The sequence below is a fragment of the Aquarana catesbeiana genome, linkage group LG08 (assembly GCF_042186555.1).
Source record: "Aquarana catesbeiana isolate 2022-GZ linkage group LG08, ASM4218655v1, whole genome shotgun sequence".
NCBI classification, from domain to species: domain Eukaryota; kingdom Metazoa; phylum Chordata; class Amphibia; order Anura; family Ranidae; genus Aquarana; species Aquarana catesbeiana.
Genome location: NC_133331.1, coordinates 153,676,093 through 153,688,408, shown reverse-complemented (window position 1 = coordinate 153,688,408; position 12,316 = coordinate 153,676,093). Strand labels below are relative to the sequence as shown.

Here is a 12,316-nt window from a genome sequence, read left to right as displayed (position 1 = left end):
AGGAAATTTATAAATTGCCTAAGGATGGCAAATTGTTAAAGCTAAGATATAGGGAGGCTGTTCTTGCTGGACGCTTTATGAAAAAAGTTGCCTTGATGCCATGCTAATCGAAAGGCTCCCGAAGATCACGTCTACATTATCAACAATCCACCCTGGGAGGGTGGGCTTTTTATGCTGAGCTGCCACACATATGCGCCCATGTCGAATGGCTTTTCTGTGCTATGAGCGCTCTCAGCACAGTAACTAAGCTGTCATGGCCAGTTCCGGATGCATACTTGCAATTGGGAGCTTTTGATCATGTGACCGCTGTAATAGCCATTTAGATCCTCTTAAAAAGTGGAGGGGCAGCGGCAGCGAGGAGTTAAGACCTAAGTATATTATCAAACACATGAACATTTGACATTTTGAATCCTCTATTGGTGCCTTCTAAAGTTCAAAAAATTTCCTTTATATGATACATAAACACATTATATATATATATATATCATTTGACAAAGGTGACTGTTATATGTTGCTGATCATAGGGCCCTTTCACACGTGCGGACGGTTCAGATCCGCCTGTCAGTTTTTCTGAAACTGAACGGCCATTCCATACATCTCTATGGAGCGATGGATGTCAGCAGTGACATGTCCGCTGACATCCGATCCGATCCGCTCCGCTCCGCTCCGCAAAATCCAGATGGATGGAAACCTATTTTCCATCCGTCTATCGGATCGGATGAAAACGGACCAGCAGACCGTAATCATCTGAATCCCCCCCCATAGGGGAGAGCGGAGATCTGACAGATCTGTCCCTGCACAGTGAGCAGAGACGGGACTTGTCATCCGCCCGCTCAGCGGGGATCAACAGAGCGATCCCTGCTGAGCAAGCGGATAAGCGGATGGCTGAATACGGATCCACACATGTGAAAGGGGCCTACTTTTGGTATCAGCATTATTGCTGTTCCTTCATCCACTTTGAACACCACTAAAAGTGTTAAAGTGGACCTGAACTCAAAGATTTGATATGTTATAGAGAAAATCTATGAATGGTAATTGTGGCTAAAAAGTATCCTGAAAAAATGTACCTTTTTTTTTCTCTTGAATTCCTTTTGAAAACTATCAGTTAACTGACCCTGCCTTGAGTGTCATAGCCGTACATTTGCAGTATAAGATCTAAGGCACTGATTCTATGGGTGCTAGTCTCACAAGGTTTGGCATGAGATTAGCTGATGTCACTACTGTGCTGTTTACTGTTCTGACTGGAGAAAAAGCTGTGCCCGAGGGCAAGCATCTTCCTGCCACTTAATGAATTTTGTAGAAATATGCTTTTTTGAACCTCTCCTGCTGCTGCTGGATTTAGTCCTAAGTTCAATAGTTGGGGGTAGCTCTGACATGAAGAAACAAAGCTCTGCCTCTACTAATATACTCTTATCCACAGAGAGAGAGTGCAGAACAAGGCATGGTAATTCAGTAAATGTGAAAAGACCAACTGCATGTAGATCCGCAGATAATACTGGTTACTTGTCCTATGAAAATACTGTACATTAAGTTACACTACTTCCCAGAATTTGCTAAAATCAGCATAGTCCACTAGATTCCAGCTGAACAGATATTGCTGAAAAAAAGTTGTTCTCTTTAAAAGAAGTAATCCTATTCTGTGCTATTCACAGCAGTACGTTTGGTCAAGTGTTAGTACCTTTGTCAAAATAACCCTCTGCAACTGTTCTTATCAAAACTGATACTAAAAAGTAGCAGACATTGCAATAAATGCAATGAAAAGATGACTGGTATTGTCTAGTATCTGACTATTGTGTGACCACATTACAAAGGCTCACATTATTACTGGGCAGTCTTCTAAGGAGGGAGAATTGCCTGTCATTTTTACAACATGTATCTAAAAAATGAAATGTGGAAATGAAAATTGATACATTTTTTGAGAACTTTAAGGCTGGGTTCACGCATATGCGGCCGCGGGTTCGTGCCTGGGGTCTAGTGCATCCCTGTTCATTGGTTCAGGTGCGAATCAGGTCTGAATTTTTGCCTGAATTCACACCTGAATCGGACCCAAAGACGCACAGGACCCTTTTTAAACATGGACCGCAGCCGTCCTGGACCTGTATGAATCGGCTCCATTGAGAGTTGGTCACACTCACCTGTCATGCGAATTGGGTGCAGGAAAGTCGCATCCAATTTGCCTATGTGTGAACCCAGCCTAAAGGCATAGATTCCTATCTGGAGCATGCTTGTTCCAGATCTGTTTTTCACTAGGTAGTAAAGGCATGATCAGGATCAGCAAGTCAAGATTTTCTGTAAAAAAAAATACTCAAATTAATTTTAGTGCACACAAACGCAAAATAATCCCCAATTTTTGGATGAGGACGTGTCAAGTAAGTAGATCCCAAATATGTCAAGCCTCAAATTTGCTTTTGCCTGCAAAACAGCTAAAAAAAAAAACAAAAGAAAAACACAGTTCCCAAAGTTGTCCATAGGTAATGCTTTTAAAACCTTTAGACTAGGTTCACACTATTGTGGGCCGTGCGACTCGCATTTGAATGGGCTGTTCTGCCCGCGGTTCCTGCAGGAAAAAGATGCATACACCTTTTTAAAAATGTGACCGCAGGAAAATTGCATGGTCTTTTTAAATGGCAGCCCGGTGCATCTCGTAAGAGCAGCTTGATTTGGTTGCGGGTGCGTGAACAGGTGCGATTCCTGCACCCACAACCAGCCTGCAGACTGCGTGCAAGTGTGAACCGAGCCTTATGGCTCATCTCTTAATTTAATCATGAATGATTGCCCCAGAATTATTACTCTCACTATAACATGCATGGTAACACCCTATATGTGTGGTGCAATTGTAGTTTGGTACACGTTCACACCCAACACGCATGCTTGTATATATGCATGTAAATTGGCATGGGGATTTTTAAAAAAATTGGGGGTGGTATTTATTACATTAAACTTTCATTTTTTTACTTTTTTTTTCTACTTTCTAACCTTTAACTGTCTTGCTATCACATAGGGCTGACAAGCTTTCTATGTGTTAGCATAGTGCAGATGATCGGTTCTCCTTAAAAGGACATCAGGGGTCTATTAGCCCCTAATGTCTCTTCTGAAGTGCTACCGGATTCTTACTTAATAGGGGAGATCAGCAAATGAATGTTCACTGATCTCTGTCTCTCTCCCTCCTCGCATATGCCATTGACATCCTGGGCACACAGGAGAGACAGGTAACTTCAGGACACATTGTGGTGGCTGGAGTCGAAGTAGTACATTTTCAATCATGTAGCTGGCAGCCAGGAGTAAAAAAAAATAAATTAAAGTGGAAATCCCCCCATCCTTCCTCTCCTTCACAGATTTCCTCCTGTCTTCATTGGAGAGGGAGAGGGGGAGGGGTGAGAGGGAGAGAGGGAGAGGGAGAGAGGGAGAGGGAGAGAGGGAGAGGGAGAGGGAGAGAGGGAGAGGGAGAGGGAGAGAGGGAGAGGGAGAGAGGGAGAGGGAGAGAGGGAGAGAAGGAGAGGGAGAGGGAGAGAGAGAGATTGATTTGGAAGTATACTCTGTTTGTTAGATTACAATGCAACATGCTGCAGATTTTCTAGTGTGCAACCACATGGTTGTTTCTGCATGCCACTGTGTGCATGGTGTGGCACTGTGATGGCCACTGTGTGCATGGTGTGGCACTGTGATGGCCACTGTGTCCATGGTGTGGCACTGTGATGGCACTGTGTCCATGGTGTGGCACTGTGATGGCACTGTGTTCATGGTGTGGCACTGTGATGGGCACTGTATGCATGGTGTGGCACTGTGATGGGCACTGTGTGCATGGTGTCACACTGTGATGGGCACTGTTTGCATGGTGTGGCATTGTGATGGCACTGTGTGCATGGTGTGGCATTGTGATGGACACTGTGTGCATGGTGTGGCACTGTGATGGGCACTGTGAGCATGGTGTGGCACTGTGATGATACTATGTGCATGGTGTGGCACTGTGATGGCACTGTGTGCATGGTGTGGCACTGTGATGGGCACTGTGTGCATGGTGTGGCGCTGTGATGGTACTGTGATGGGCACTGTGTGCATAGTGTGGCACTGTGATGGGCACTGTGTGCATGGTGTGGCGCTGTGATGGTACTGTGATGGGCACTGTGTGCATGGTGTGGCACTGTGATGGTACTGTGTGCATGGTGTGGCACTGTGATGGCACTGTGTGCATGGTGTGGCACTGTGATGGCACTGTGTGCATGGTGTGGCACTGTGATGGCACTGTGTGCATGGTGTGGCACTGTGATGGCACTGTGTGCATGGTGTGGCACACACCCAGCTTAGGGAGCTACATGCGAGTAATGAGTTTAAGGCTCAGTTTCCACTAGTGCGACTTGTCATGCGACATTGGACACATAAAGTTGCATGACAAGTCACAGCCCATTGATTTCAAAGGAAAACATTCCCATACATGCGACTTTGAAAATCAGCGACTTTAAAAAGGTGCCTGCCCTACTTTGATGCAACTTTTGATGTGACTTTGATCCAGAGAGTATAAAGTTGGATGAAAGCTGCACTCAAAGTCGTATTGTAAATCGCACAGCTTTGGAGTCACACTAGGGGAAATGTAGCCTAAGGCTAGAGTGCGACTTTGGAGTGTGACTTTGATGCAACTTTGAGTGCAGCTTTGATCCAACTTTACACTCTCTGGATCAAAGTCGCATCAAAAGTAGCATTGCGGGTACCTTTTCAAAGTTGCTGATTTTCAAAGTCGCATAGACTTTTTTTCTACTTTCTAAACTTTAACTGTCTTGCTATAACATAGGGCTGACAAGCTTTCTATGTGTTAACATAGATCTGACACATACACTGGGGCCCAAAATATGAGGAGGATCCACGCTGATGAGATGGGAAGCATGCAGACTGAAGGAGAGGGGGGAAGGCTGTAAGGGGGTCTGTGAAGTCTCACGCTGCAGGTAGACACAGCACAGCAGGACTCTCAATCACAGAACAAACTCCCAAACAGTCTCATACCCCTGGCCTGCTGGTCTGTGAATCGGACTCCAGCGGGGCTGTTGGATGTGAGGAAGGGGTTTTTGACCTTTTTACTTCCCCTCCTCTTTGTCAGTTTTTCTCATTCCATTTCATACTGACTGATGTCCGGTGGATGTGGCCCCTGGGGGACCCCTGGCCTCATTTTATTCCTCACCTTTTTAAAGTTTGTTTGGATGCGTCTATGTACTGTTTTGCTATTATGATACTATGTACTTCCTTGAAAACCCCTGATGAAGGAGACTACGGTTCATCTCTGAAACGTCGTTGGGTTTAGGATTTTGTATCATGTCTATTCTGCCAAACGTTTGTACATCATAATGCATCCATCTGTATTTGTTTATTCTTTTATTTTGTGCTTTTCTGTCTTTATACAATAAACTTTATATATTTTTACTCAATTCATGCTATGGTAGTGCCTATAAAGTCCCACCCCTAGGGGGTTCACCCATTTCCACTATTTTGGGTGCGACTTTGATGCGACTTTGAGTGCAGCTTCGATCCAACTTTACACAACCTCTGATCAGTTCCTCCCATCCTGTATAGGCCCACTGGCTACACAGGAACAGTGTCCCTCCCAGGAAGTGATGTCACTAGCTTTCAGTAACCACACCCACTGGCTGATTTTAGTCTCAGAAGGAAGTAGAATTGAAGTCATGTGACGGCACTGGATACTGCAAAATAAAGGTAGAAAAACTGATTTTTTTCATTTTGAGACATAAGGCTGAACTTAGATCACATTAATGATAGCAGGGGAGAATGTAAGTGTTAGTGTGGGCTTCCACTTTATAACTCTCTGCTAGGAGTTTGTTTACATGTCCGTGCTGCTGCTGTTGATGCGGTGGCAATGGAAACTTTTATTTTATACCTTTCATATAGAATGGTGAAGTGTTAGAACCTGTCAAATTTTTATTAATGGTTGTGTCCTTGCTAGGGAGAATAAACTTTTTTTTTTGCAGGTGACGACTGTTACTAGAACAGAAAGAGAGTAAAAATTCAAAGTTTAGGGGACAAGACAGGAATGGTGAAAATGTCCAATACTAGGGACACTGAGAAAATTCCTTTTGCTTTCTTTTTTGTCTGTAAGGAAGGGAATTTCTTGAGGGGGACACAGATGGCAAAAATAAATAATAAAATAAAAATTAACAGGGTTTTTAACCATTCTCTACTGAACTCAAAATGGGGAAATATTATAATATTCTTTAAACATATATTTGAAAGGTTTATGTATAGTATCTTTCAGTAACAAAGGTAAATAATGTTAATGGAAGAATGTTATACTGTATATGATGTAGAAAAACCATGTTAAAGATTTCATTGGTTAGATTTCTTCACTGATTCATGTGTAATTCTGAAAAACATGATAAGTATTTTGTTATAAATAAATTCAGATTATATTCCTACTAAACAACCAGAGGAACATGTTTCATTTTTATTAGCCACACATCTTCTCTACATGGGTTTGTTTACAAACTATATATGGAACCCCAATTGCAAAAGAGTTATATGTACTTGACATGCACCATGTGTAAACTACTACCTCTTCAAGACCACTTCTGAAAATAGAACCACAATATATTTGAACAAATTCGGTTTTTATATGTATTGTTGCTACCCCAATTCCAAAAAGTTGGGGTGCTGTATTAAATCTCATAAACCCATATTTTATTCGCAATAGAAAATAGAAAACACATCAAGTGTTTAAACTGAGAAAATGTACCATTTAAAGAAAAAAAAAGTTTTTTTTTAAAATGATGGCAGCAACACTTCTCAATAAAGTTGGGACAGGGCAATAAAAAGCCGGCAAAGTTACTAGTGCTAACAACAAAGCGCTGGAAGAACATTTTTCAACTAATTGGGGTAATTTGCAACAGGTCAGTAACATGATTGGGTATAAAAATAGCATCTTAGAGAGACGGTGTGTCTCAGAAGTAAAGATGGGCAGAGGTTCACCAATCTGTGAAAATCTGTGTCTGAAAAAATTGTCAAACAATATCAGAATACTGTTCCTCATCGTAAAATTGCAAAGACTTTATATAATCATCTACAGTACATAATATCATAAAAAGATTCAGAGAATCTGGAGAAATTACTGTGCACAAGGGGCAAGGCCAAAATGCAATATTGGATGCCCAAGATCTACAAACCTCAGACGGCCCTGCATTAAAAACAGGCATGATTCTGTTATGGACATCACTGCATGGGCTCAGAAAAACTTCCAAAAATCACAGTCTGTGAACAGTTTGCTGTACCATCCAAAAATGCAAGGTAAAGCTCTATCGTGCAAAGAAGAAGCCATATCTGAGCATGATCCAGAAACGCTGCCATCTTCTCTGGGCCAAAGTTCATTTAAAATGGTCTTTTGTAAAGTGAAAATCTGTTCTTTAAATCAGACAAATCAAAATTTGACATTCTTTTTGGCAACAATGGGCACTGGGCCCTCTGCACTAAGGGGAAGAGGGACCTTCCAGCTTGTTATCAGCGCTCAGTTCAAAATCCTGCAACTCTGATGGTATGAGGGTGATTTAGTGCATATGGAATGGACACCTTGCACATCTGGAAAGTCACCGTCAATGATGAAAGATATATCCAGGTTTTAGAGCAGCATATGCTTCTGTCCAGATGATGTCTATTTTATATGCAAGGAAGGCCTTGCATATTTCAGCAGGACAATGCTAAACCGCATACTGCATCTATGACAACAGCATGGCTTTATAGTAGAAGAGTCTCGGTGCTTAAAGTGGATGTAAACCCACACCCATCATTTACAAACTAATGGCATACTAGTGATCTATATGTATATACATGCCTCCTGCATGTATCCCTACCTTTGAATTGTCACTTCCTTCTTCTGCATTTGTAGTCCTGCAAAACTCTGAAATCGGTGGGTGGGTCTATTTTCTGGTGCTCGATGGGCGGAGTCATGACTTCATAAGACTTCCTGCCCACCTCTACACTCCCCTTGACCAGGCAGCATCGCGAGGAGGAACTTCGCGCCTGTAGAGTGATGGAAAGTGTGCGCACAGCAGAAGGAGCGCATGCTCACGGCCCCCTGTCTTATACACTTCTTCCTGCACATGTCATACATTCGGTGCCATAGACACACTCTGCTCTCATGCTAGTGCAAGAGATAGGGAAAGCAGATGTCAGTCACAGCAGTGGGGGAAGTAGCAGGACAGATTTCTCTATGTGTTGTTTTTTTATCTCAGTAAAAAGAGACAAGAGGATTGCTCAGAGCTGGATTAACTCTTCGTGGCAAGACTGGGCACAGATGTCTTAACATCCTCTACTCTACCAGGTAGAAGTCTTCATTAAAAAAAAAAATTCGGGTTTACATCCACTTTAACTGACCTGCCTGCAGTCCAGACTTTTCACTAACTGAAAATATTTGGCACATCTTAAACTGAAAACTTTGACAAAGAAGACCTAGGATTGTTGAGCAGTCAGAATCCTATATCAGGGAAGAATGGTACAACATTCCTATCCCAAAACTCCAGCAACTGGTCTCCTCAGTTCCAACACATTTACAGAGTGTTGTTAAAAGAAGAGGGGATGGTACAGCATGGTAAACATAGCCCTGTCCCAACTTTTTAAAACTGTGTTGCTGCCATTAATTTCAAAATTATCTAATTTTTTTTCTTAAAATGGTACATTTTCTTTATTTAAACATTGATATGTTTTCTATTTTCTATTATGAATAAACTATGGGTTTTATGAGATTTTACAGCATCCCAACTTTTTTGGAATTGGGATAGTAATGATACATATATAAACCAAACTTGTTCAAGTACATTGTGGTTCTATTTTCAGAAGTGGTCTTGAAGAGGTAATAGTTACACATGGTTCATGTCAAGTACACATAACTCTTCCAGTGCTAGAAATAACCTTACACTGAAATGACAAAGTATATTTTTGGCATAAGGTTAGCTAGTATTTTTTTTTTCTTTTAGTCTGCTGCGAAACATAGTTCCCATCATATAGGATTATTGTGTTCAACCAGAAATGTTGACTGTATAGGAATATTATTAAAATAGGCCACCCATCTTTGTTCTTAAAGAATTCAGGTACAAATCTTGTGAGGACGGTAGTTAGAATGGGATGGAATTTCCAGCTCAACAACGTTCAGTATAAAAAGGACCATTACTGAGGAAATCTTGGGTTCTGATAAGTGTATATGGTTAACATTTTTAATAAGCTTCACTATATTCCTTTTTTTAAAGTTGCGGGTTATTTGCTAACACATTTACATGGAAGCCAAGTTATTCAGCAGTAGTGACTGTGGCAGGTGTTGGGACAAACTATATTCCTGCCAGTGGTGTTTTTAAAAGTTTTTTTCTTCATTCTTATCGTTCTTTTAGAAATTACATTTGAAAAAAAATGTTGCTGCAATTGTGCAAGCGCCCTAGTAATGTTATAGAGTGTTCCACATTGGACTGCATGTAAATGTGTACAAAAAAAAAAGTTTCACATTGAATACCATCGCGGCTTGTGGTAACTGTGTACAGTTGTCAGAATACAATATTCTTAGTAACAGTGGTCAATTTTTATCTTTTTGTTCTTCAAACAACTTTAGACTTCATTCACTTAGCCATAATGATCATCATTTGCCACAAAGTCTGAGACAATAAAAGCTGAAAATGATAGTCTCTGGCTAAAATAATGACCACAATGTTACATAACATGTTGCCGATTGTGGAATGAACCATTATGTATATTCTGGTAGATATTAAACTATTGAACTTGTTCATAAATAGTTGCATTTGGTGTCTTGCAATAAATTGTTATAGAATAGTTATAGAAAATTTACACTTTTTTTCTTGACTCACCAGTCCATCGCAATTGCTAATTGCCACGGTTGCTCCAGGCATATCTGTAATGTCTCCAGTATATACACAACCCGCATGAATGTAATCTTGAGAAATCTCTTGGAAATCCTCCTGCCACTCTATGATAGCCTCATGTGAAACTAAATGTCTTTTGGGTTTCAGGTGAAGATGCAGCTGTTTACCAAAGATGGTAACATTGAAATACAAGGAACTATTATCTGACAGAGTCCTTTTGGGATCGGGGATACTTCGGGCCACCCTCTGCCCAGGGTGCTTTAAGGTCAGCCCACCTCTTCTACTTCCTGTTGTTGACACCACGTGGGAAAGATATCGTCCCAAATGATCTGTACTGAATGGTACTATCACACCATATTCACTAAGCTTTCCAGACAGGTGCTCTATTGGAAACAAACAAGAGCTTCATAAGGTTTTACAAAATTTGTATACATTTGATACATGCTATGAACACAGAAAAACTGACTTTTGTGCTAAGTGTTTTCTAAAATTGGCAACAGAAACATCTTAATAGTTTGGCTGTAGCCCAGCTCATGTAAAAAGCACTTCAGCCTTCATGCACTCAAGGACATCTTGCTCTTTTTTTGTCAAAAATATGTAATAGGTCTTTTGAAGCAAAACAGTGGCTGAGAACATTCACACAAATATCTCCATACTGTTAAGTATTGACCTTCATCAGAGCTGTAAGAAACATTTACAGCTTTTCCAGCTGCATATTCATTACACTTTCCCCGCCAGGGGGGGCGAGTAAAGCCTTGACTTGTAGCCCCATCTTGAGGAGCAAGGTTATTGACACCTGTCAACACAAACACACCTATGAATTAGTGCACAAAGTAACACTGCATACATGATGTGGACATCCAATGTGGTGTAACCTTGTTTACAAGCTATAATTCCCTACCAATATGTGTGATCTTTATACATACTTGATGTGCACTATTGTGGTGCTAATAGTTCTAGAGCTTAACATAAAAAAATAAAATAAAGAATCTAGTTCAACATATTCCCATCTCTAAAATTTGTATTAAACTGTATTAACCTAATATGCAAGTGATAGGGAAATCCCAGATGACTGCTGAACTACATTCAAAAAGATGTATTTAATATTCAAGCCTATGGTTTTAGCCATAGGCAGGGAGAACAATACAGTAAGTACATGGTGACATTCAATATGATTGTTCTGACTGAAGCTGAGAGCCTCAGTACAATTTATACATTCTACAGGGGTTGGCACCTTGAATAAGACTCTTTTGAAGTACCATTCAACTCTTTGGTGATATTTATTGATATGCAAATGGTCATTTCACATCAAGTATATCTGCACATATTCCCATCTCTAAAATTTGTATTAAACTGTATTAACCTAATATGCAAGTATGGCTGTTTTAGGAATGTTCATGTTTAAACTCAGAGCCCTATGCCTGAAACATTAATGCCGGTTGTTAACTGAACACTGTGCACTCACTTCTACTGTCAGAGAGAATTATTAAGCTGTGTCAGTGTAATGAAGTTTAATGTTTCCCACCTAGCAAGCTGTGTGCCAGATAAATCATTTTGGTTACAAAAGAAATCAGACATTCAGAAGTACAAAAAAATGCCATTACATGCAACTAGGAAATATATATAAGAAAATCACACTTTAGTATTTGATCAGACTTTTCTGTATCAAAGAGTAAGCATGCTTTTGCTTTACTATAAGTGTAGATAACATATTTGCTACTTAACCTATGAATTGGTGTACTTGAAATGAAAGGCTTAAATACACCAGTAGCAGTACTAAGCAAAGCCATACCTTTTGCAATAAATGAATCCACAGCCAGCCAACAGAATGATGTAAAAAAGCAAGTAGCAATTCCATACATGTAGAGAAAATCCATTGGATATTAGTTAGAAGTGAGTTTGTACAGTTTTTCTAGGCAAGATGAAGTCGAATGAAAGAGCATCCAGTGAGCGAGAAGGTTGAGTAGCTTGTTTCTTCTTTGGAGATTTCCTACTTTGCTTGCTTAGCAGGGCATTTAGAGCGAGAGAAGGATCTTGCAGGATTTTGCACAGCCAGCCAGGCGTTTAACAATCTGCTCTCCTCCTGTTGCAGTGCAGCAGATTGACAGATCAGGAGAGGCACACTCTAGAGTGGTGGGGGAGAAAGCTACACAGGATTTGATACAGTCTTTTTGGACTCTTGTGAACTGTGTACATCCAGGAGAAGCCCCATCCATTTAGGAAGGCAAAAGAAAGAGGGGAGGAGGAGAAAGAGTGGAAAAGGGAGGGAGGTCTGGATAGCCAGAGTACATTGCAGCTCTCAGCCAGTGTTGCAAGTACTGACATCATCTGTAACATTGTAGTACAGACACACCCAGGGTTCCCTCTGTCCCTCCTCTGGACACAGAGGGTCTCCCAAATCTGTGACATGTGAAACTGTACTGTGCTTGTGACCATGGAAAAAACATAATGCGTCCACATGC

General features: G+C 40.9%; 1 protein-coding gene across 1 annotated transcript in view; it reads right to left on the bottom strand.

Annotated features, from left to right (window-relative positions):
• Positions 1-12,070, bottom strand: part of ADAMTS14 (ADAM metallopeptidase with thrombospondin type 1 motif 14) — a 351,673-nt gene extending 339,603 nt beyond the window's left edge. Inside the window, exons 1-2 of the mRNA XM_073596577.1 lie at positions 11,647-12,070; positions 9,840-10,237 (exon numbers count right to left, since the gene is read on the bottom strand). Coding sequence (XP_073452678.1) covers positions 9,840-10,237; positions 11,647-11,731 — 483 coding nt within the window. The 5' untranslated portion in view covers positions 11,732-12,070. The remainder of the gene's footprint in view (positions 1-9,839; positions 10,238-11,646) is intronic.
• Positions 12,071-12,316: the final 246 nt, after the last annotated feature.